This window comes from Peromyscus eremicus, unplaced genomic scaffold, assembly GCF_949786415.1.
Source record: "Peromyscus eremicus unplaced genomic scaffold, PerEre_H2_v1 PerEre#2#unplaced_106, whole genome shotgun sequence".
Lineage (NCBI taxonomy): Eukaryota > Metazoa > Chordata > Mammalia > Rodentia > Cricetidae > Peromyscus > Peromyscus eremicus.
Genome location: NW_026734345.1, coordinates 435968 through 458879, shown reverse-complemented (window position 1 = coordinate 458879; position 22912 = coordinate 435968). Strand labels below are relative to the sequence as shown.

The following is a 22912-nucleotide window of genomic DNA, read 5'->3' as shown; positions in this document are numbered from 1 at the left end:
TTTTCTGGGGGTCTAGTCTGTTTGGTGTTCTATAGGCTTCCTGTATCTTCATAGGCATTTCCTTCTTTAAGTTGGGAAAGTTTTCTTCTATGATCTTGTTGAATATATTTTCTGTGCCCTTGAATTGGTATTCTTCTCCTTCTTCTACCCCTATTATTCGTAGGTTTGGTCTTTTCATGGTGTCCCAAATTTCTTGGACATTTTGGTTCATGACTTTGTTGACTTTAGTGTTTTCTTTGACTGATGAATCTATTTCTTCTATTGTATCTTCAACGCTAGAGATCCTCTCTTCCATCTCTTGCATTCTGTTGATTATACTTGCATCTGAAGTTCCCAATTGTTTTCTCAGATTTTCTATTTCCAGCATTCCCTCTGTTTGTGTCTTCTTCATTTTTTCTATTTCCTTTTTCAGGTCTTGGACTGTTTCCTTCATTTGTTTCATTGATTTTTCTTGATTTTCTTTCAGTATTTTATTGTTCTCTTCCAGGACTTTATTGATTTCTTCTAATTTGTTTGCCCTTTCCTCTAGTTGTTTACAGCGTTCTTCACATTTTTTTGTCTTTTCCTCTACACGAGCCTCTAGCTTCTTCATGATGACATTCATAAGGCTATTTTCTTCTGCTTCTTCCAATTTCTGATGTTCAGGTCTAGGTGTTGGAGGAGGGCTAGGGCCTGGTGATGGTGTATTACTATTCATTTTGTTGTATGTGTTTCTGCCTTGACGTCTGCCCATCTCCTTGTGGTTCGTTCCTGGCCTTATCCGCACACTTGGTTCAGAGCTGACAGATTCAGGAAGTCTCTCTCTCTTGTCCAGATGGGAGCTCTCTTGTCCAAATTGGAAGTCCGGGGCAGGATGGAAGCTCTTGTTCAGAAGGGAAGTCCGGGGGAGGATGGGTGCTCTCCTCTCTCTCTCTCTCTCTCTCTCTCTCTCTCTCTCTCTCTCTCTCTCTCCTCCAGATGGGAAATCCACGGCAAGATGGGAGCTGGGGGCCAGCCTCTAAGTCTCAAGAAGAGGCTTGGGGCTCAGGCGGATGGGCGTGGGGGCAGGGCGTGGAGACTGCAGGGTCTGCCAGGGGTCTTGGAGAAGGAGATCCTTCCCGGTGGGGCTAGAAGGGCACCTGCCCGGGGAGCAGAACCTGGGGCCAAGTTGGGCAGGTCTTCCCCGGAGTGGCTGGTGCCCAGGGATGGGGTAGGGGGCAAGCTAGGGCACTCACCTGTGCTTCAGAAGGGAAGTCCTGGGCAAGATGGGAGCTGGGGGGCCTGGCCTCTAAGTCTCAGGCAGAGGCTTGGGGCTCAGGCGGATGGGCGTGGGGGCAGGGCGTGGAGACTGCAGGGTCTGCCAGGGGTCTTGGAGAGGGGGATCCTTCCCAGTGGGGCTAGAAGGGCACCTGCCCGGGGAGCAGAACCTGGGCCCAAGTTGGGCAGGTCTTCCCCTGGAGTGGCTGGTGCCCAGGGATGGGGTCGGGGGCAAGCTAGGGCACTCACCTGTGCTTCAGCAGGGAAGTCCGGGGGAAGATGGGAGCTGGGGGCTGGCCTCTAAGTCTCAGGAAGAGGCTTGGGGCTCAGGCAGATGGGCGTGGGGGCAGGGCGTGGAGACTGCAGGGTCTGCCAGGGGTCTTGGAGAAGGGGATCCTTCCCGGTTGGGGTAGAAGGGCACCTGCCCGGGGTCCAGAACCTGGGCCCAAGTTGGGCAGGTCTTCCCCGGAGTGGCTGGTGCCCAGGGATGGGGTCGGGGGCAAGCTAGGGCACTCACCTGTGCTTCAGAAGGGAAGTCCTGGGCAAGATGGGAGCTGGGGGCCGGCCTCTAAGTCTCAGGAAGAGGCTTGGGGCTCAGGCAGATGGGCGTGGGGGCAGGGCGTGGAGACTGCAGGGTCTGCCAGGGGTCTTGGAGAAGGGGATCCTTCCCGGTTGGGGTAGAAGGGCACCTGCCCGGGGTCCAGAACCTGGGCCCAAGTTGGGCAGGTCTTCCCCGGAGTGGCTGGTGCCCAGGGGTGGGGTCGGGGGCAAGCTAGGGCACTCACCTGTGCTTCAGAAGGGAAGTCCTGGGCAAGATGGGAGCTGGGGGCCGGCCTCTAAGTCTCAGGAAGAGGCTTGGGGCTCAGGCAGATGGGCGTGGGGGCAGGGCGTGGAGACTGCAGGGTCTGCCAAGGGTCTTGGAGAAGGGGATCCTTCCCGGTTGGGGTAGAAGGGCACCTGCCCGGGGTCCAGAACCTGGGCCCAAGTTGGGCAGGTCTTCCCCGGAGTGGCTGGTGCCCAGGGATGGGGTAGGGGGCAAGCTAGGGCACTCACCTGTGCTTCAGAAGGGAAGTCCTGGGCAAGATGGGAGCTGGGGGGCCTGGCCTCTAAGTCTCAGGCAGAGGCTTGGGGCTCAGGCGGATGGGCGTGGGGGCAGGGCGTGGAGACTGCAGGGTCTGCCAGGGGTCTTGGAGAGGGGGATCCTTCCCAGTGGGGCTAGAAGGGCACCTGCCCGGGGAGCAGAACCTGGGCCCAAGTTGGGCAGGTCTTCCCCTGGAGTGGCTGGTGCCCAGGGATGGGGTCGGGGGCAAGCTAGGGCACTCACCTGTGCTTCAGAAGGGAAGTCCGGGGGCCACATTAAAATTTTACTCAGAGGTTAAGAGTACTGGCAGATCTTCCAGAGGTCCTGAGTTCAACTCTCAGCAATTGCATGTTGGCTCACAACCAGCTATAATGAGAGCTGCTGGTGCCTTATTCTGGCATTCAGAAATACATGCATGCAGAACACTATACATAATAAATAAATCTTTTTTTTAAATGCAGTCCTGATGGGCAGTGGTGGCACACACATTTACTGTCAGCACTCAGGAGACAGAGACAGGTGGATCTCTGTGTTTTCAAAACCAGGCAGATATACAGAGTGAGTTCTAGGCCAGCCAGTATTACACAGAGAAACTCTATCTCAACAAACAGAAAAATCAGTCCCTTTTCATATCCAGTCTGTTTTCAAACCCCAAAAAAAATACTTTTAAAAGTTTAAAATCTCCCAAGTGTGGGCTCCTAAAAAATTAAAAATTAGGTTAAGTAATTCCTTACTTGAAGAGGGAAAGGCCCAAGGCAAAGTCTCTCTGACAAATAAAATCCACTCTCCAACTGTGTAATAGTGCGATTTCCAGTGTCTGAATCCACTTACTAAGTTCTGGGTTTCTCCAAAGGGCTTGGGTCACTTCTTCAGCTCCATCCTCTGCAGCACACACAGCTTGCCTTCCAGGCTCAGGATGGCTCCACTCTATAGCTGCTGCTGTTCTTGTCAGTCATCCCACAATACTGACATCAACCACAATGCTGGGTCTTCTGCTGCAACATGGCTGCACTTTCATCAACGCTTCTCATAGACTCTCTTCATGGTTCCAAGTCTCAAATTCTCTGTATGACTCCTTTAATTTTAGACCTTCAACTGCTAGTGTACTTCCACCTTCACCAATGGCATCTCCTGGCTTCTCACAGTGCCAAGCCTCACCTGCAATCCCTGGCCAGTTCATGCCTTCAAACCCAGTACCACCTGGGTGACTCTTACACCACCAAATTTGACTGCCAGCATGAAATACAACTGCCTCTGGGACACAGCATCCGTGTGCTCTCAGGAAACACTTCTCAGAAGATTTCAAGTCAGCAATGCTGGCATTCCTCTTTTTTTTTCTTTTGGTTTTTTTCGAGACATTGTGTCTTGGTGTAGTTTTGGTGCCTGTCCTGGAACTCACTCCATAGCCCAAGCAGTCCTTGAACTCACAGAGATCTGCCTGGCTCTGCCTCTTGAGTGCTGGGATTAAAGGCATGTGCCACCACCACTGTGGGCTTTTCTTAATCACCACTAATTTCTCAATTCTAGCCAACCAGCATTGAGTATCTCAGTAAAACAAAGTTTTCACTTTAGTAGTACAGATACTTTGTTAATTATAGCTGATTATTCAGCCCCAACTAACCTGGGCCACAGAATCTTAATTCAAAATAACAAATGTCCCCAATAGAGTCTTTAAACTTCCCTCTGAAACTTCACAAGCCATGTTCCCATCTTGTGCATTACCCTCTACATTCTTATATTCCAAGCTACTACAGAACGGCTTGATGTTTGAGAAACACTCAAAGAATTTTCTTATACAGTGTTTCAAAGTCCCTCCATAGTCCTCCTACAAAACAACATGGTCAGGTCTGTCAAAGCAAGCCCCCACTCCTGGTACCAACTTGTCTTAGTTGGAGTTTCTATTGCTACAATAAAACAACATGACCAAAAACCAATTTGGAGAGGAAAGGGCTTATTTTGCATACACTTTCACATTTGAGTCCATCATTACAGGAAGCCAGGACCAAAATCAAAGAGAAACTGAGGCAAAGGCCATGGAGAGGTGCTGCTTACTGCTTTGCTCAGACTGCTGTCTTATAGAACTCAGGACCACCAGCCTAGGAATGTCACCACCCACTTTGAAATGGACCCTCCCAGTCAATCAATGATTAAATAAATGCCCTATAACTGGATCACATGGAGACATTTTCTTTCTTGGGGGGGGGTGGGAGGCTTTAAGACAGGGTTTCTTTATGTAGCCTTGGCTATTCTGTAACTAACTCTGAAGACCAGGCTGGCCTCAGACTCACAGACATCTGCCAGCCTGTGCCTCCCAAGTGCTGGGACCAAAGGTGTGCACCACCACCAACAGCTTAAAAACATTTTCTTAATTGGGGTTCCCTCCTCTCAGATGACTTTAGTTTGTGTCAGATTTGCAAAAAAAACTTCCAGTGCAGGGTACTTGACCTGAAAGGAGAAGTGAACACAGGCTTCATTCCTAACCCAGAAGCAATATCCAGTTGATATCCAGCTGCTAATGAAAGTTTAGTTTCCTCCAAGGGACTCTGACTGTCTCAACTATGCTGAAGGGTAGAATGCATGTGTAACAGTAACAGAAAATGAACTCAGTGGAATCTTTGGATGTTTCTTGTCTCACAATATCATGTCAGGGTGTTTTCCTTTTTTGTTTCTTTATTTACCTGTTGTTTTAATCGTTTTTGTTTTGTTTCATTTTGTTTTGTTTTCTCTTCTTATTTTTTTTCTTCTCTCATTTTACCCTATCAGTTTCTTTGAGTATGTACAATGGCTACCACTTTACAGTTTTTATGGGACTAAGAATGTGCACCCAAGTGGGTCTCTGATTTATCTAACTTTCCTTGGGATTCTTTCCTTCTTTTTGTTTGTTTTGTTCAATTTAATGTGTTTTTTTTCTTTTATCTTAGTATATTTTATTTCATTCTTAACCCATAGAAGTCTGTTTATTTTCTAGTGATAGACAGAAAAGGTTTGGATTCTGGGGTGTGTGTGTGTGTGTGTGTGTGTGTGTGTGTGTGTGTGTGTGTGTGTGTTTTGTGTATATGTGTGTGTAAAAGAGTCTTTAGAGGCCCAAAGAGGACTTTGATCCCTTGCAGCTACTGTGACAGGTGGGTGTGAACTACATTTTATGATGTCTGTGTATTGAACTCTGCCACTTTACAAGAGCAGTACATAATTTTGTCTGCTGAGACATCTCTCCAGCTTCTGCAATATTCCACAACATCTCTTTATTGAAACATCCCTCTCACACCTAAGTTCTACTTCTCTAACTCCCAGGATGCATCAGGATTCTCTAGTCTCCCCCCTACTAGGGGTAGCATTGTTTTGCCTTCATCTGCAAACAGGAGGTCACAAAATTCCTTCAATTTCCCCAATAATCAATTGCTGTCAAAGTCTTACATTCACTAAGATATCAAAAAGAAACCTCTGAGTTAATTTCAAATCTTATTACATATTAGCGACAAAGAGAACACTTCCAATCTTCACTAATGTCCAAAAGCCAAGTCCTGTAAAAATAGGTGGCTGAGTAGAAGCATATGGGAGACAATATAGATAAAAGTAGTATACATTACACTGATAAAAAACACCATTAGAAGAAACAGTGAGAGTCACTAGCTAATAAATAACCTTGCATTGTATCCTAATAGGTGGTTCTGTACCAACATTACATTTGTCAGTTAAAATTTATGAAATGTGAGTTCTGGAAAAGGTTTTCTCTCTTAACTTTTGTAGAGAATTTCTCTCTGGTTTTAGCAAAATGATGTAGCACTTGGGAACAAAGATGCATCCCAGCAAGCCAGCACTGGAGGCTAAGATGGAGAAGACCTCCACAGCCACCATGACCTTGCCCTTGGTGCTGTGGTAGACAGGGAGAAAAGTGACCCAGACACTGCAGAACAACAGTATGCTGAATGTCAAGAATTTGGCTTCATTGAATGTGTCAGGGAGATGCCTGGCCAAGAAAGCCACAGTGAAGCTCCCAAGGGCCAGAGAGCCCAGGTATCCTAAGACAGAGTAGAAAGCAGTTACTGAGCCCTTGTTGCACACAATGATGATGTGGCCATGCTCAGAGTGTGCATCAATGTCAACAGAGGGAGGAGATGTTCCCAGCCAGATTGCACAGAGAATAATATGGATGATGATGCAGATGGGAATGATGTAGGTTGGTGCCCCTGATACCAGAAACCACTTCATCCTTCTTCCAGGAGTAGTGACTTTGAAAGCCAAAACCACAGTAATTGTCTTGGCCAACACAGTGGAAACAGCCACAGTGAATGAAACTCCATATGTTATTTGCTGCAGGATGCAGGTGACTGAGTTGGGATGGCCAATGAAGAGCAAGGAACAGAGGAAACAGAAGATGAGAGAGATGAGCAGGATGTAGCTGAGAGTGAGGTTATTGGCCTTCACAATGGGAGTGTCTTGGTGCTTCACAAAGATCCCAAGAACCAGACCGGTTAGTGCAGACAAACACAAGGCCATACAGGACAGAGTCATCCCCAAGGGGTCATCAAAGCCCAGAAAGGTCACATCTTTGTGCAGGCAGTGGTTCTGCTCTGCATTGGCATACTGGTCATCTGGACACTTCAAACACTGATCCATATCTGATGCAGAAAGCAAAAGTATTGTTAGTGCAACTTCAGTATTTCTTATGGACAGGCCACTCCAGTGTATTTTAGAAACTTTACAACATCCACATACTTTATTGATAAAGATTTAATTGAGAATTTTCTGAAGAGCAATGCTTCCATTTCATAATGCCTATCTTCTTCAAGGACAAACACAGATCCTGTTGATACACTATAACATGAATCTTTCTGTCTGAATTAGAAGTGATGCCCTCATGAGAGATGGAGACTTGGTCTTATCCAGGCTCAAACTTCTTATAGCTTTTTTTTATTCTCATATGATCATCACCAAACACATGAGTAGCTGAGCAACAACAAATTGAATCAATTGTGTCCGTGCATGCAAGTGCATATGTATGTGAAAGCAGTAAATGAAAATGAGTGTTTGAAAATAGTAAATGAAAAAGAGCTCATGAGTTTGAGAGTTTTTGTTGCATGTGATGTATGGGAAATAGAATTGGGAGAGAGAGAGGTTTTATAATCATATATGAAATTCTCAAGAAAAATTAATTAAATATGATGCCCTTACTTGTGTCCTCATCAGGGAACAGGGACACTAAACAGTTTATAAAATGAAATAATCCTAGTATTAATGTAGAAAACTCGATACATATGTAACACCTAGAAGTCTTGTATCTTATATCACCACCTTTGTGAGCACACAGCACCTACTTCCTTCCCTAATTTCTTTCTACATGAGACCTCTTTGGGGACATTCCACTTGGGTGTTCTTGGGGAGTGAGGGATAAGTGGTTTAGATAGAAATATAGAGGGAAGAGAGAGAGAGGGACAGAAACACAGGATAGCCTCAGAGGAGCCAAGATCCTGATCCACGAGCCCAGAACTTTATTCCAAAGGGCTTTTTATATCAGTGACAAGGGGGGATGCAAAAGACCTCCCCCTTACTAAATACAACTAAATGTAGACCCTACCAAACAGCTAGTACCCAGGCCTAAGGTCCAATCATCCTCTTGTGCAGCCCTGCTGGTGAACTAAGCTCAGATATCACTAGGAAACCTCTGTGGACTCCAACAGACCTGGGTTCTACTAATGTACTCAATGGTGAAGTAGTTATTGGTAAAACATCATTAACAAGACAACATGAGAACTCCCAAGTGAGAGTGATAACACAGAATATTTGAATTGAACAATAATACCCCATTCATAAGTTGTAATTTCCACCACAGCAAGTAAGGGAAATATGATTGTAAATGTGGTAAACTGTGGATAATAATGTAGAGCAATGATGTGCTTCCAGGATTTTAAGTCATTCCATGAATAAAACCAACCTAGCATTTGTGGCCAGCTATGATTCCTTTTTTTGTTTGTTGTTCTTTAAGGGACTGGAAAGATGGCTATTGTTAAGAACATGGTCTGCTCTTACAGGGGGCCTAAGTCCAGTTCCCAGAACATATGAAGTGCCATATTACTACCTGTAACTCTGGTACAAAGGGCATCAGATGCCTCCGGTGGCCTTCACATGGACCTGGCCCTGTATGGACTTACTACCCTCTACATATGCCTAATTCAAATATTCATAAACATCAAGTTTTTGTTAATTTTTTGTTGGTATTCATTAATATAAATGCCCTTTATAGTTATTATCTTAAATTAATTTTATTACAATCTGTTCATTTTTTTTACACATGTGTGTGAGTATTTTGTGTGTGTGTGTTTGTGTGTGTAAAGTGAAAGTTGTCAAGAAGGCATCTTTTAGGAGTTGGCTCCATCTCATTTCAAAGGGCTTCCTGCAATGAGTTCAGGTCATCAAACTTGTGACAAGAGATTTACCTGCTAACTCTTCTCATTGACCCTAAATATCTTTTTTTAAGGTTTTTGTTATTTATTATGCATACAGTTCTCAGCCTGCATGTATGCCTGCACACAAGAAGAGGGCAGTGAATCTCACTATGGATAGTTGTGAGCCACCATGTGGTGTATGGAAATTGAACATAGGACCTCTGGAAGAGCATCACATGCTCTTAACTGCTGAGACATCTCTCCAACTCCTCAATTGTCTTTTTTATTTTTTTTATTATTTAATCTGTTTTGCCTAATGGCTCAGGTTTCTTGCTAATTGCTCTTATATTTTTTATTTTACAATTTAATTTAATTTTACATGTCAGCCATGGATTCTCCCGCCCCCCCCCCCTACATTCTCCCCAGCCCATCCCCCATTCCCAACTCCTCCAGGGCAAAGACTCCCAGGCGGTGTAACACCTTGCACAGCCTTGAAGCAGTGGGAAGGGGCTTGGACCTGCCTAGGCTCAGTGTGCTGGGCTCCCTGACTCCCCATTGGGAGAACTCAATTTGGGGGATGTGGGGATGCGGGGTGCCTTGGGAAGGGGGGCTGGGGGTGGGATGAGGGAGGAGGAGGGTCTGTGGATAGTATGTGGAGTGAGTAGAAATTTTCCTAATAAAGAAAAAAGAAAAAAAAGAGTGCTTACAGCTCTTGCAGAGAACAAGAGTTTGGACTCAGCATCCATGAGGAAGCTTATACCTGTCTGTAACTCAAGGTCCAGGGGCTTGTATGCACTGTTTTGGCCTCCACAATCTCCTGCACATAAACTCACACAGGAATACATACATACATTCAAGGAGGATAAATGAATAACCAAAGATTTATAAAGACTCATGACTACAATCTAGTCTACATGTACCTTTACAGGGATATAGTCATCGGACAGATATAGTGTAGAATTCCCTCACAGGGCTGTTTGATTTTTCAAAACACTTTCTTTTACAAAATACTACCAGCAATAATTTTCCAGTGAGTCAAGGGTATATGTGAAGGCACAGGTTGTTATTTATAAGGACATTATTTTTGATTACATACATGTAAAACAAAATTAGGAAAGGAATAGATTTTACTTGTGCTGTAAAAGGACACAGAACTTAGTAGGTCCACAGACCCTCTTTAGCAAAACTGAATTCATGATAGAAGTGCCACTCAGAATATAAAACTCATCACCTAGCAGTACCACCTGCCAAATTGAAGCAAATGTCTAATCCATCATAGTCATTATAATTCTGGGAAAGTCTCAAAATGTATCAACTTTGCTTTTTATCTTCTGTGGATCTGCTTTTGGCTCACTTTTCTTGGTAACTGAAGTATGTCAACCCAGAACATGGTTCTTTTGCTTAAAATCTCACCCTGAGAAACGCTCAGTGCTACACTGGGGTCCTGCACATCAACTGTAGTTGACATCCAGCTAATGATGACTTTATTTGGCTTAAACCTATGTCTGAGCAGTCTTCTCTGGTGAATACCACACAGCAGTGCAGCACCCTTCCAGGCCCCTTTGAAAGTGCAAGGTGGATAGCAGAAGAAAGTCAATCTGAACGATTTCTCCCTGCAGTCAACACTTACCTGTCTCATTGGAAATCTCATTTGCTGGGCAGGGGGTGCAATCAAAACAGCAGGCTGCCATTCCTTCTTGTTGGAATTTTCTGAATCCAGGGGGACAATCAACACTGCACACAGCAGAGGGCATCTGAGGAAAAGCAGACAGATGCTGGGCCAGGAGTTTGACTACTCCTTCAATATTTATAGCATCTCATCATGTTGAGAAGTTAACAAGTTTTCTTTCTATACATGACCTGAGTGAACACATTTCTTTCAGTACTTTGTACAAGACAAGACATGAATATATGAGAACAAATTGATGAAGTGTAGAGGTGCTTCTGAACTACTAAAAGTTCATGAAGATCTAGGAGCATATGTTGTGTCACCATTGGAATGCCTGAACTGAACTCCCTACCCACCCATTGTGTAGCTTCGTTTTTGTCAACTTGACACAAAGCAGAGCTACAAGAAAAAAGAAAAACTTAATTGAGAAAATGTCTCTGTCTAATTGGTTTCTGGTCATATTGGTGACCTAGTTTTTAGTTGCTCATTAATTCTGGGAAGCACCACCACACTTGGTTCAATTTCTGAATTTAGTGGAAATGCTTTGAGGTTCTCTCCATGTAGTACAATGTTTTCTATGTTGTTTTACAGAAACTTATTTTGTGAAAAAATGTCTTTTTTATTTTTCAAATGTGTTTTTTTGCTTTCCCTGAAGGGATTCTGGACATTGCTCAAGACCTTTTTAGTATCTTTTTCATGAGGATATAATTTCTATCTTAGTGTATATTTATGTGACATATTATACTTGATTGATTTGCACATGTTGAAACAGCCTTACATCCCTGTAATAAAGTCATCTTGTGTATAGGGGTTGATCTTTCTGATCTGCTGTTCAGACCTGTTTGCCAATATTTACTTGAGAATTTCTCTATCCATTTTCATTGATTGAACTACAATTTTCTTCTTTCTGATTCACTTTACCTGGAATGGTCTTTTTTCTTTACTGCTGAGACTCTGTTCTTCCTTATGAGCACAGTGTTTTCCTTCTGAGAAACAGAGTATTGTGTTTTTTTTTTTAATTTCCTTGTCTGTGTCCTTTGATTAGAGAGTTGGATTATTCATTCAGTTACTAATGAAAGTTATTTGGTGATTATTGTCAATCTGTGTGTTTGTAAGTTTTTATGTATTTCAAACCTTTGATTTTCTGTCTAGTGATCTAGTGTAGTCTACATATACCTGTGACATCTACTGTTTAACTGAATATTCAGTGTGAAGGAGTATGAAGTGTAAAGATACTCTGGAAGTGTCTTCCTTAGTGATGCTCCAGTAGCTATATATTCCTGCAATTTATGTTCATCATTACAAGTTTTTCTTTCTCCCTGAAATTATGAAGGACAGCTTTGCTGGGTATCATAATTGAAGTTGGAAATTTTGTCTCTGTTTGAAACACATAACTGATCATTCCTCCTTTTAAAGTGTCTATGAATATAGCTACTGTCATTATGATGGGGACTTTCAATGAAATTGACCTTCTCTCTTGTAACCGAAAATTCCTCTTTGTTCTGCATAACTGAGATTTTAAGTAATCTTCAAAAGGGGCAGGTCCTTTACTAAACCTGTCTGTTAGGCACTGTGCCTGCCTCCTATATCTGGATGCCCATATTTCCCCAGCATTTGGTAAAATTTTGGCTGTTATTTTATTAGAAATACCTTTGGTCTTTTCACATGTTGTCCTGCTCTTGTGCCTGTGCTTTCTTAATTTGGTCTTTTACTGATGTCCCCTAAGTCTCTTGTGTTTTCTTCATCCTTCCTTATTGTTTTATCTTTGTCATAGTTTGAATTATAAATCATCTATCTTGTTTCAAGTCCTGAAAGCCTGACTTCTACTTGAGACATGTTCAGAGAAAGATGTTTTATACAATTTGTTGTTGGAATTGTTGTGTCATTATTTTCAGAATGTTAGTCTGAATTCCTCATTGTTATTGTAACTTTACTGAATTTTTGTCACAGCTTCTCTCAATTTCCTATTGTTTCCAAGTGTTTGTGAACTACTTGAATTGTCCTTAGAGGTAATTTATATGCTCTTTGATTTCCTGGAACATTCTTTTTTTTTTCATTTTTATTAAGAAATTTTCTATTCACTTTACATACCAACCACAGAACCTACCTCTTCCCTCTTCCCATCCCCTAGCCTTCACTCCCAAGCCACCCTCCATCCCCACATTTTCCAAATCAAGGTCTCCCATGGGTAGTCAGCAGAGCCTGGCAAACTCAATGAGGCAAGTTCCAGCCCCTCCCCACTGCACCAAGGCTGTGCAAAGTGTCACACCCTAAGAACTGGGCTCCAAAAAGCCTGCCCATGCACCAGGGACAGATCCCAATCCCCCTGCCTGGATGTCCCCAAAACAGTTCAAGCTAAACTACTATCTCCCATATCCAGATGGCCTAGTCTAGTCCTATGGGAGCTCCATAGCAATTAGTCCACAGCATGAGTTTCTACTTGTGTGGCTGGTCATCTCTGCATGTTTTCCCATCATGATCTTGACGTCCTCTGCCCACAGAATCCCTCCTCTCTCTAATTGATTGGATTCTCAGAGCTCTGCCAGGCGCCAGGCCGTGGATCTCTGCTTTTGCTTCCATTAGTCGGATAAAGGCTCTATGATGACAAGTAGATTATTCCCTAGACCAGTCACCAGAGTAGACCAGTCCAGACACCCTCTTGACCATTGCCAGTAGTCCAAGAAGAGGTCATCCTTGTGAATTCCTGACAGCTCCTCCAGCACCCTGCCTCTTCTTATTCTCATGATGTCTTCATTTATCATGGTATCTCTTTCCGTGCTCTCCCACTCTGTCCCTGTTCTGGAACATTCTTACAATTATTGTTTGAAGTCTTTGTTTGGTGTGTCATTGAGTTCACTGTCACTTAAGGCTATGAGTGTATCATTTGCAATCCTGCTGCCTCACTGTTTGCAAGTTTCATTTCTGCATTACAATTTGCATATCTAGAGTATGACACATATTGGATTTTTTTTTTAGTCCTCTCTATTCCTTTTGGTTGATGTTTTTGTAATATTCCTTCAAGTTAGGCCTGGTAGAAGCAGACTTATGATTTCATTGCTCTCCTCTGATCTGGTGGTACAGGCTATTAGCTAAAACTTCTCCCCATTTGGCTGTTCTCTGAGCATAATTTTCTCATCACTGTGAAAATAGAATATTAACTCTTGATTTAACTCTATCTGAGCAACTTGAGATATCACTTCAGATTAAGTTTGCACACTTTCTGGAAGTAAACCCCTTTCAAACTCAACACACAACATTGTAGTAGGCAATGTAGTTCAGATACTATAAAACCAGACACATCGGAATCAATACCTATGATATATCTGGGGACACAGAATGGGATATTTTATTTACAAATTTTCTCAAAACCAAATTATGATAACTATGAGTGCCTGTCCAATCAAATAAGGAAATAATACAAATCTTTTTGTTTGTTTTTCATTTGTTTGTTTGTTTATTTGTTTAAATGAGTTATGCAAGAATTAATGCACAAAGAAATGCTCTTTAATGAAGGATTACTTTAGAAATTATGATTCAGGGCTGGAGAGGTAGTTCAGCAACCTATCATACTTGCTGTTCAATCCCCCAACTCCTATATTTAGGCTCAAAATTGTCTTCAGTTCGTGGGTATCATAATCCCTCTCCGGGCATACTTACATACCTAATACTCATACGGAACAGATATATACAGGCAAAACATCCATATACATAAAAAGTCTAAAAAAACAAATTATAATTAATAAAATATCTAAGGTGGCCCATGAAAATGTGAATGTATTGTTACACAAGTAGGAAGTTTAGGACCTCCTAGTCAATGTACTTGAATAAAATTACAGATTATAAATTAATGACTTGCATATCTGTTCCTAGTTCCAAATCTTTCCTTACAAATACCTTCAGTCTTTTCAGCATGTGGATTAGAGATTCAACTGAAGAGAAGAAAAACAATGGGCAGCAATTAGAATAGTACCAAGAGAATATTGATAACTTTACTGGGAATAATATCAAATGTTGGTCATATCTAGTTTTGTATTTGCTTATAAATCAGAGTGTTTCTGATATGATAAAAATATATCATATGTGTGTCTTAGATTTTCAAAAACTTACCAAAAAACATACTTTAACAATCTGAAGGGAAGAAATATCATCTAGAAGTTTAAAATTATGTCTTTACATGATCATCCATCTAATTTCACTAAGTCACAGGAAAACTCAAGTGGCCTCACTTGAGAGTGGTTACAACTGTGAGGTGTGCATCAGTACGTTTTAGTCAGACCCACCTGTCTAGTTCTTTTCTTTTTTCATTTTTATTAAGAAATTTTCTATTTGATTTAACTCTATCTGAGCAACTCTATCATATCTTCATATAAATGGAGCTGTTGACCATGTAGAAAATATGGCTTAAACTCTCCTATTTTCACCTTAAGTCCAACACCATGGGGAAAATTATAAATGTAGTAAATGCTATACTCTGCTTGCAGTTTTTCTTTCTGATTCATATTTATTACATCTCCAGCAGGATTAACAAAGTGCATATTCTGCAGAAATAGGCAAAGCTGAAAGATAAACAACATTCTTTATTCTATATTCCTTTATATTAAGTCTAAAAATGATTTTATTTCATCCTAAGGCAAATTTATTGAAGGTGCCCAAGAGAAACTCAATGAAAGCATGTGAATAAATAAAGTTATTGTGTTCCTAGAATTTTAGTTCTCTCAGGGGAAACCATCAAACACAAACACAGACATACACATAAACATCAAATATAAATATGCACCATACACACACACACACACACACACACACACACACACACACAAACACTTCCACAAAGACACCCATGCAGAGGCACACACATAATACAGCCACACTCATTCACACACATACACACTAACACACACATACAGACAGACCTAAAGAATCAAACACAGACACAGAAACACAGGCACATAAAGATACAAAACACACAGAAAGACACACACTAATACAAACATTCACAAAGAGACATATGTACACACAACAAATATATGCTGATATACACAGTCACGCACAAACACAGGAGAGAGATACATATGCAAAGAAGCACATCTATACACAACCATACAAAGGCACAGAAATGCATTTAGACACTAAAAAGATACAATACACATACACAGAAACAATCATAAAGACATACAGACAATCAGATACAAATATACTCATACACAGGTACAAAAGTAGGTATTGAACTGAATCTCAGCACTATTTTCTTTGATACTGCTCTCAGAAAAATCAAGAGGGATAAGGTCTCCAGAGCCTACAGTGGGGTCAGAATCAGTTGAGTACACTTATACAAACCATCCCTTATAGTGACTATCACATATATGATAAATATTGGTTTCAGCCTGTGAGAGACTCTTTAAAGATTATAACATTGATGACACCAAGTACCATCGATTGGAAGATACAGTACCTGTGAGCAGTCAGAATCCAGTGCTGTGAGAGTATTGATTGGCTGGTTTTCTGCTTGTTGAAGAAGCATTTCATGGAGAGAATGGGCCATAGCATACACAGCATTGTATACATCATAACCATCATCACTAAAGGCCATGTCAAAAATCTGTAGCATTAACCATTCCAGTGAGACATTAGATGAGCAGTTCTCCAGCGTCTTACAGTTAGATGTGGAGGCTTCACAGCTAAAGTACATCCACTCCAGTCCTGCCAGTGTTATGTCTGTGTATTTGGAAGGGTTCAATGTCTGAACAAAATTTTTAAAACCAGAAATCTCAGCATGATGGTGTGCAAAAGCAAGAGTCCCATGGAATGAATCAACTGTGAAGTCTCTCTTACTTGTAGTGACATCCCACTGTGAGGTGGTGACCCATATTCTCTGTATACCTCGTGATTTCCACATTCTAAAGCACACAAATACAGTACTGTCTGTGTCACCATAAATGGTAACAACATTTGTGGATGATGTCTCAATTTGGTTGTTATACATTTCAGCTCTTGACATGTATAATTCCATGTTGACTGGGATCACAATCACAAAAGCTAAGCAGACTCTTTGGATTTCAGTTTTTCCTCTCAGATCTGAGAGAAATTGGAGACTCTGGTCATCATCTGAGATGGCCAGCCCAACCCAGTTCCAGTTAAAGTGAATCATCAAAGAGACCATGGCCAGGGCCAGGGCTGTGTCCTTGGCGGCCATCTGATACAGATTGGGAAACTGTTCATGATCACTCAGGATAGAATTGAAAGGTCCATAGGTGAGCTAAAGGACATAAAACATAGCATGAGGTAGAGGATTGTCAGAAATCTCAATGGAAGACCTGAGGTGTGTGAAGCACCAGCTTGAAATGACAGGAAGACAGTTTTCCCTATTATCACAGTTATACTACACTATTGGAAACCTGAAAAAAATCACCTTTCTACAATTTGTTCAAGGAAAATCCCCTTGAATGCTAATTCTTCTTCTCATCTATATATCAACTTGTAGCTGGAGAGTTTCTCTCCAGGTCCCTCCAAGTGGGCTGTTGGACTGCCTGAGCTTTTTGGGACCTGAGAAGCTCTCCAGCTACAAATGGAGCCCAACCGGTTGGCAAGAGTTTCCACGTAAAACCTGACAAAAAAAAGATTCTAAAATGGAGCTAAAACAGCTTTCTAGTTGTCTCTCTAAAGTTAGTTGCAGTCTGTATGTTTGACTGGCAGTATGGTAGGAATGAGGCATCTCCATTTGGCACATTATGCTGCTTGGTGGATTTAATCTTTGCTGTTCAAAAAAAAGGTTTCTGGACTACATGCCACTTTGATCAAAACAGGAACCAATTGTTTCTAAGAGTTGATGGCTCCCAGAGCTGCTGGTAAACATACCACCACCATGTCGAGAAGCTGAGGTACATGGAGCCACAAACCACCGCCACAGTGGCCATTTCAGTCTTACAAATGCTGCAGTTTAAAACAATAGATTCATAACAAGACAGATTCAGATGTAATAAGACTTTAAATGCTTTACAATGTGTGTAAAAATGTGCGTAGTCTTAAGTGAAAAAAAAAAGAATATATACAGTTATATAAAGAAATAGTTTTTAAAAATAAAGTCTTTAAAGAGACAGTAAAGGTAGTATAAAAAATAAGCCATATAAAGATGGATATTACACAGAGAATCTGGAGTATGTTGTCTTTGGGATTTCTAACTGCAAAAAAATATTTGATCACAAAAGCTCTTGAGTTAAACCAATATGTATATTTTAAAGATACTGTGACTTCAAAATTTGGATAAGGATATGTTGCTTTGTAAAGGAGGCTCTGCTTTTGTTTCCACAGAAAGCAAGAGGATATGGATTTGTTCCAGATTAAGATACATCAGGTTTGACCAGCCAAGACCCCCTGAAAAGTTTCCGATGACACCATGGCCCAGATGATCCAACATCCAGGATGGTTTCAAGGCAACTGGCTCAGACGATACACCCTCACAGACTACTCCATAATCCTAAAATTTTCTTTGTGTCCCCATAAGATACAGCGCCCCCCTCCAGCAGGAAGTAGTAAGAGAAGCTATGCCAAAACTCCCAAATATACCAAGCTGGCTTTGGAGATGGAATTGGCTCACTCCTTCTCTAAACCCAAACATATTGCTTAAAAAAAAGGTTAAGAAATTCTTTTGTCCAATATCAGAAGAGCCCTCTGGTGTGGGACAGAGAAAAACAATATTTTTATGTAAATCAGGTTGATTATAAATGTGATCTTAAAGAAGAAAAGGGGATATGATATAGATATGATAGGATGAAAGGGTACATTATTGAATCTACTTTTAAAGATCAACTTGTTTAAAATATTTCACATTGCTATGGATTTTAGTTTATTGATACAAGTTTAAACTTAATTTTGTTATACTGTACATATATTTCTATTCTTGTTTGAGGTATTAGGTTTATGTAACTCATATAAATTTTAATGGATAATTAAGAAATTCAGATTAATAATTAGTTTTCTATGATAGTCAAACTTATAGTCACATTGTTTTCTAGGTATACATAGATATAATTCAATTAGGTAGGTAATCTTCAAACACTTCAAAGACGTATAGAATATGGCATTGAAAATGTTTTAAAAATTTAGACTTTCTGGACAATGAGACATGTCTGCTCCTGGCAGCACCAATTTACTTCAGAGAGGAGGATGGGCATCGAAGACACTCCATATGAAGTTTATCTTCACCTTGGCAAAAATAGCCATTTGGGCAAGAAACTGTTCTTGCCTGGACTGCTTGATCAACTGGACATGCAGAACCCATAGGAACATGACCACTGAACTTTGCTTGGCGAAATGGTCCTTCAGGTTCCTGCTTCACAGAGGAAACTGCCACACATTCTATAGGACACTGAGAAAAGTGACTGAGAGACTCTAGGCCTGTGGGCTGAAAACAGATGCCTCAAATTTACAAAGGAACATTAGGTGACTGTCCAGGCTGCCAGCTGTCTCTGTCTACCCTGCAAGACTCCAGAAAGTTGCTTGCATCCTTCTCCTGTTTCTCAGGTAATAGTCTATCCTTCTGGGGTCTTTGATGTAGTTGAAGACTAGATAGTTATAATTTCCTCAGTTATGATAAAAGATAAGTTAGATATAAAACCTTAGACTCACAAATATAAGATAGATAGGATATCTTCTTTAATATTGTAACTGTAATTTTTGTTTGATAATTGTTTTGTTATATGTAATTTTACTATGTTAAAGTTAAAACCTTCCTTTTTGAAAAAAAAAAAGAAAAAGGGGAAGGGCTGTGGATGATTGATTGATAAATAAAACACTGATTTGCTGTGGGATGTTCCGTATGGCAAATGTGTTGCTAATTAGTCAATAAATAAAACACTGATTGGCCATTGGCTAGGCAGGAAGTGTAGGCGGGACAAGGAGGAGAATAAAGCTGGGAACTGGAAGGCTGAGTCAGAGAGACACTGCCAGCCGCCACAATGACAAACAGCATGGGAAGATACCGGTAAGCCACACACGAGCCATGTGGCAAGGTATAGATGAATGGAAATGGATTAATTTAAGGTGTAAGAACAGTTAGCAAGAAGCCTGCCATGGCCATACAGTTTGTAACCAATATAAGTCTCTGTGTTTACTTGGTCGGGTCTGAGTGGCTGTGGGACTGGCAGGTGAGAGAGATTTGTCCTGACTGTGGGCCAGGCAGAAAAACTCTAGCTACACTGATTGGCCAGTAGCCAGGCAGGAAGTATAGGTGGGACTAGCAGAGAAGAGAACTGAGAGAACAGGAAGGCAGAGAGGAGGAGACTCCAGCCTGCCATCCAGGGAGGATCATGTAAAGGCAACAGGTAAAGCCATGGAACACATGGTGATATATAGATTAACATAAATGGGCTGAATATAAGAGGAAGAGCTAGACAGTGGTAGGATTGAGCTAATGGCCGAGAAGTTTAAATAATATAAGCATCTGTATGTTGATTTTATAAGTGGGCTACATGACTTGGCAGCACCTGGAGAGAAAAACTCTAGCTACATCAACTAATGAATTGTGAATGTCCCATTGAGTGCATGATTAATCACACTTGAAACTTATTTACACAAATGTGAAGCCAATCTCCCCCTCATATCCTCCTTGGTATCAGGCTATGCCAATTAAGGAGAAAAATTCCATTCTTTCCCACCCAAACAACCTCACCTGTAGATATCTGTAGAGCTGGAGAATTGGAGTCACCCTCAGAGATGTTGCTAACATTCGTCCTGTAATTGCTACTATACATTTGGTCTGATATTCACAGATGTGGTTAAGGAGAAAAATATGCATTTCTGCAAACCTGTTTATGAAATTTTGAAGTCTTTGTTTATCATCATAATTGTTATGGAAGAAGACAAATATAAGAGATACATTTGGTAGAAGATATAAACTCCTGTTGATTTCTTTCACAGCAAAAGCAAAAGGCAGAACAAACTGGTAGTTTCGAGTTGGTATTCTGAAAATAAAGGCCCAGGGTTCAGTATGGATAATGCTCTATAGATGAATGCTTTGTAGTTAATACAAGGACTATCATGCATTTCATGTCTTTCCAGATATAGCTTGACAAATTCCCCAGTGTTGCAAGGTTGGAAAAACACGAGATGCTTGGGAGCTTGAAAAAAAAAACCTAAAAATTTAATGGGAGTGGTTGTCACAAAAATAAGAAATGTGTTCTTGTCCACTTTGACAGAGAATTTCACCTGGCTGTATGAGCACTAGACGTACATTTTATAAAAGATATATGTGTGTGTATCTGCAGGGGACTTGAGAATGCAGTTCTCATGGGGACCAGAAGAGGAAGCTGGATCCTTCAGGGCTGGAATTTTAAGTGGTTTTTAAGGTGCCTGCCAACATGGGTGGTTGAAACTGAACTCAGGTTCTTTAATAGCACAGCAAGTGTTCTTAACTGTTGAACTGTGTCTACAGCCACAGTGTATTAATTCTTTCTATATTCTAGATATTCTTCAGTCTCATATAGACAGTAGATATTTTTCCATCTGTTTGTAGGCAGCCTCTTACCCAGCTCATAACTTTTTTAATGCAGACAAAATTAATTTTATGCAATCACAGTTGTTAGTTTGTGGTCTTATTTCCTGTATTGTTTGATATCTTTAAGTGTTTTCTCCTTGTTGTCTTTTTCAGTTTCGTGTTTTCTGGACTTACACTAAAGTCTTTGATCCATTTGGACTTGATTTTGAAGCAAGACAATGGTTGAAAGATACTTCTTTTCAACCTCTGGATGGCAGGTTTTCCACTAGCATTTCTTGAGCAGATTGCCTCTTCTCCATTTTAAATGTGGGGGGATCGCCTACTATTAAACTGTATTTTTTCCAAGAGTGTACTTTGGTAATGATTTTCTCCTCTCCTAATTTCTTCTGGGTCCTCCCCAATGATGACCCTTTCCTCCTGCTGGATCCAACCTTGGTGAAGGAGGGGTGCCAGGTCTCACTGCAGCTTGATAAACCATGGCTCAAGATATTCATGGGATACCTGCCTGTACCTCAACATAAACAGTAGAAGGAGTGGATGGTGAGGCCTGGGAGAATAAAGGAGGGGGAAATGGGAAGAGGAAATGGAAGGGAAGCTTTGGGTGGAATGTGAAATCAAGAAAATAAATAAATAAAATATAATAAATATGAAAAAGAAACAGACAAAAAAAGCCCAAGGGAGGCAAAATAAGACAAAAAGTCTACAAAAATGCCATTCTGTCCATTTTGTGTTATCAAACTACTCTTGTGCACAGGACTGGTCCTAAAGTGTGTCTAATAATATTCTCAGTGAGACTCCACTGGAGAAAAGAGATTTTACCTTTCAAAGCAGGTAGGAGAATAAAGATGGAAGAAACAAAGAACACAATAAAGAGCAGATAGAATGATGAGCATCTGCCCGTGTGTGTAAAGTTATTGTAGATATCTTTCACATTTCCCTAGCTCCTGAGAAGCAGTTTCTCAGATGACCCTGGATGGGGGCTGGGATTGGTACCTCGATTCCTACAGCACGGCTCATTATGGTCCAAACCATCCCTGGGCAGATAGACCAAGACTGTACAAGACAGCAAGTTGAGCGAGCCATGGAGAGCAAGCCAGTAGGCAATGTTCCTCCATGGTTCCTGCCTCTGTTCCTGCTTAAGTTTCTGACCTGTCTTTCTTCAGTGATGGACTGTAATCAGGACAGGAAAGCAAGATAAAACATCTCCTCTACTACTTTCTTTTGGTCAGTGTTTTATAACAGCAACAAAGCAAACACTTTAATAATATTTATGACAAGGAACCAACAATGTAATAAACAAAAAGAAACTATAGCTATTTCTGCTAAAAGCAGGAACAAGATAAGGGCATCCATATCTTTTGTTCTGAGAATGAGGATGGGACAGAATTATAAAAGATGTCGTAGTTAGGGTTCTTTATTGCTGTGAAGAGATGCCAGGACCATGGCAACTCATAAATAAAAAACATTTAGTTGAAGTGGCTTGCTTATACTTTCAGTGGTTCACTCCATTATCATCAGAATGGGGAGCATGACAAAACACAGGCAGATGTGCTAGAGCTGAGAGTCCTACATCTTGACTCAGAGGCAACAGGAACTGAATGTCACACTGAGGGAAGCTTGAGAAAAGAGCCATCAGAGACTACCCCCACAATGGCATACTTTTTTCAATAAGGCCACACTTCCTGATAGTGCCACTCGCTTTGGGGGCCATTTTCTTTCAAATTATCACAGAAGGCAACTCTGGTTGGCCAGGAACATACTATGCAAAACATGCTATCCTCAAAACCACACAGTTCTGTCTGCCTCTGCCTCTGCCTCCTGAGTGCTAGGATTAAAGTAGTTCACCACTATATCCATGTTATTTCTCCAGCATTTTATGCTATGTGGTGATTGAAGTCTTAGCCAAAGCAAAAGGACAAGAGATGACATACAAGGGATGTAAAAAGGAAAGCAAGAAGCCAAAGTTTCCTCCCTTGAAGAAGATATGCTTCCGTTGTGGAATATTATTTTTGGATGTGCTACATTTATTTATGCTAGGGAACATTTGTTTT

At 41.2% G+C, this 22912-nt stretch overlaps 1 protein-coding gene across 1 annotated transcript; it reads right to left on the bottom strand.

Moving 5' to 3' along the window:
* Positions 1-6016: 6016 nt before the first annotated feature.
* Positions 6017-20324, bottom strand: LOC131901528 (vomeronasal type-2 receptor 116-like). Its single transcript, XM_059252643.1, has 7 exons — positions 20037-20324; positions 15822-16625; positions 14720-14925; positions 13003-13027; positions 12082-12090; positions 10331-10454; positions 6017-6936 (listed from the first exon to the last, which is right to left on the bottom strand). The coding sequence occupies exons 1-7, from the start codon at positions 20160-20162 to the stop codon at positions 6017-6019; spliced, it is 2214 nt and encodes a 737-aa protein (XP_059108626.1). The 5' UTR covers positions 20163-20324.
* Positions 20325-22912: the final 2588 nt, after the last annotated feature.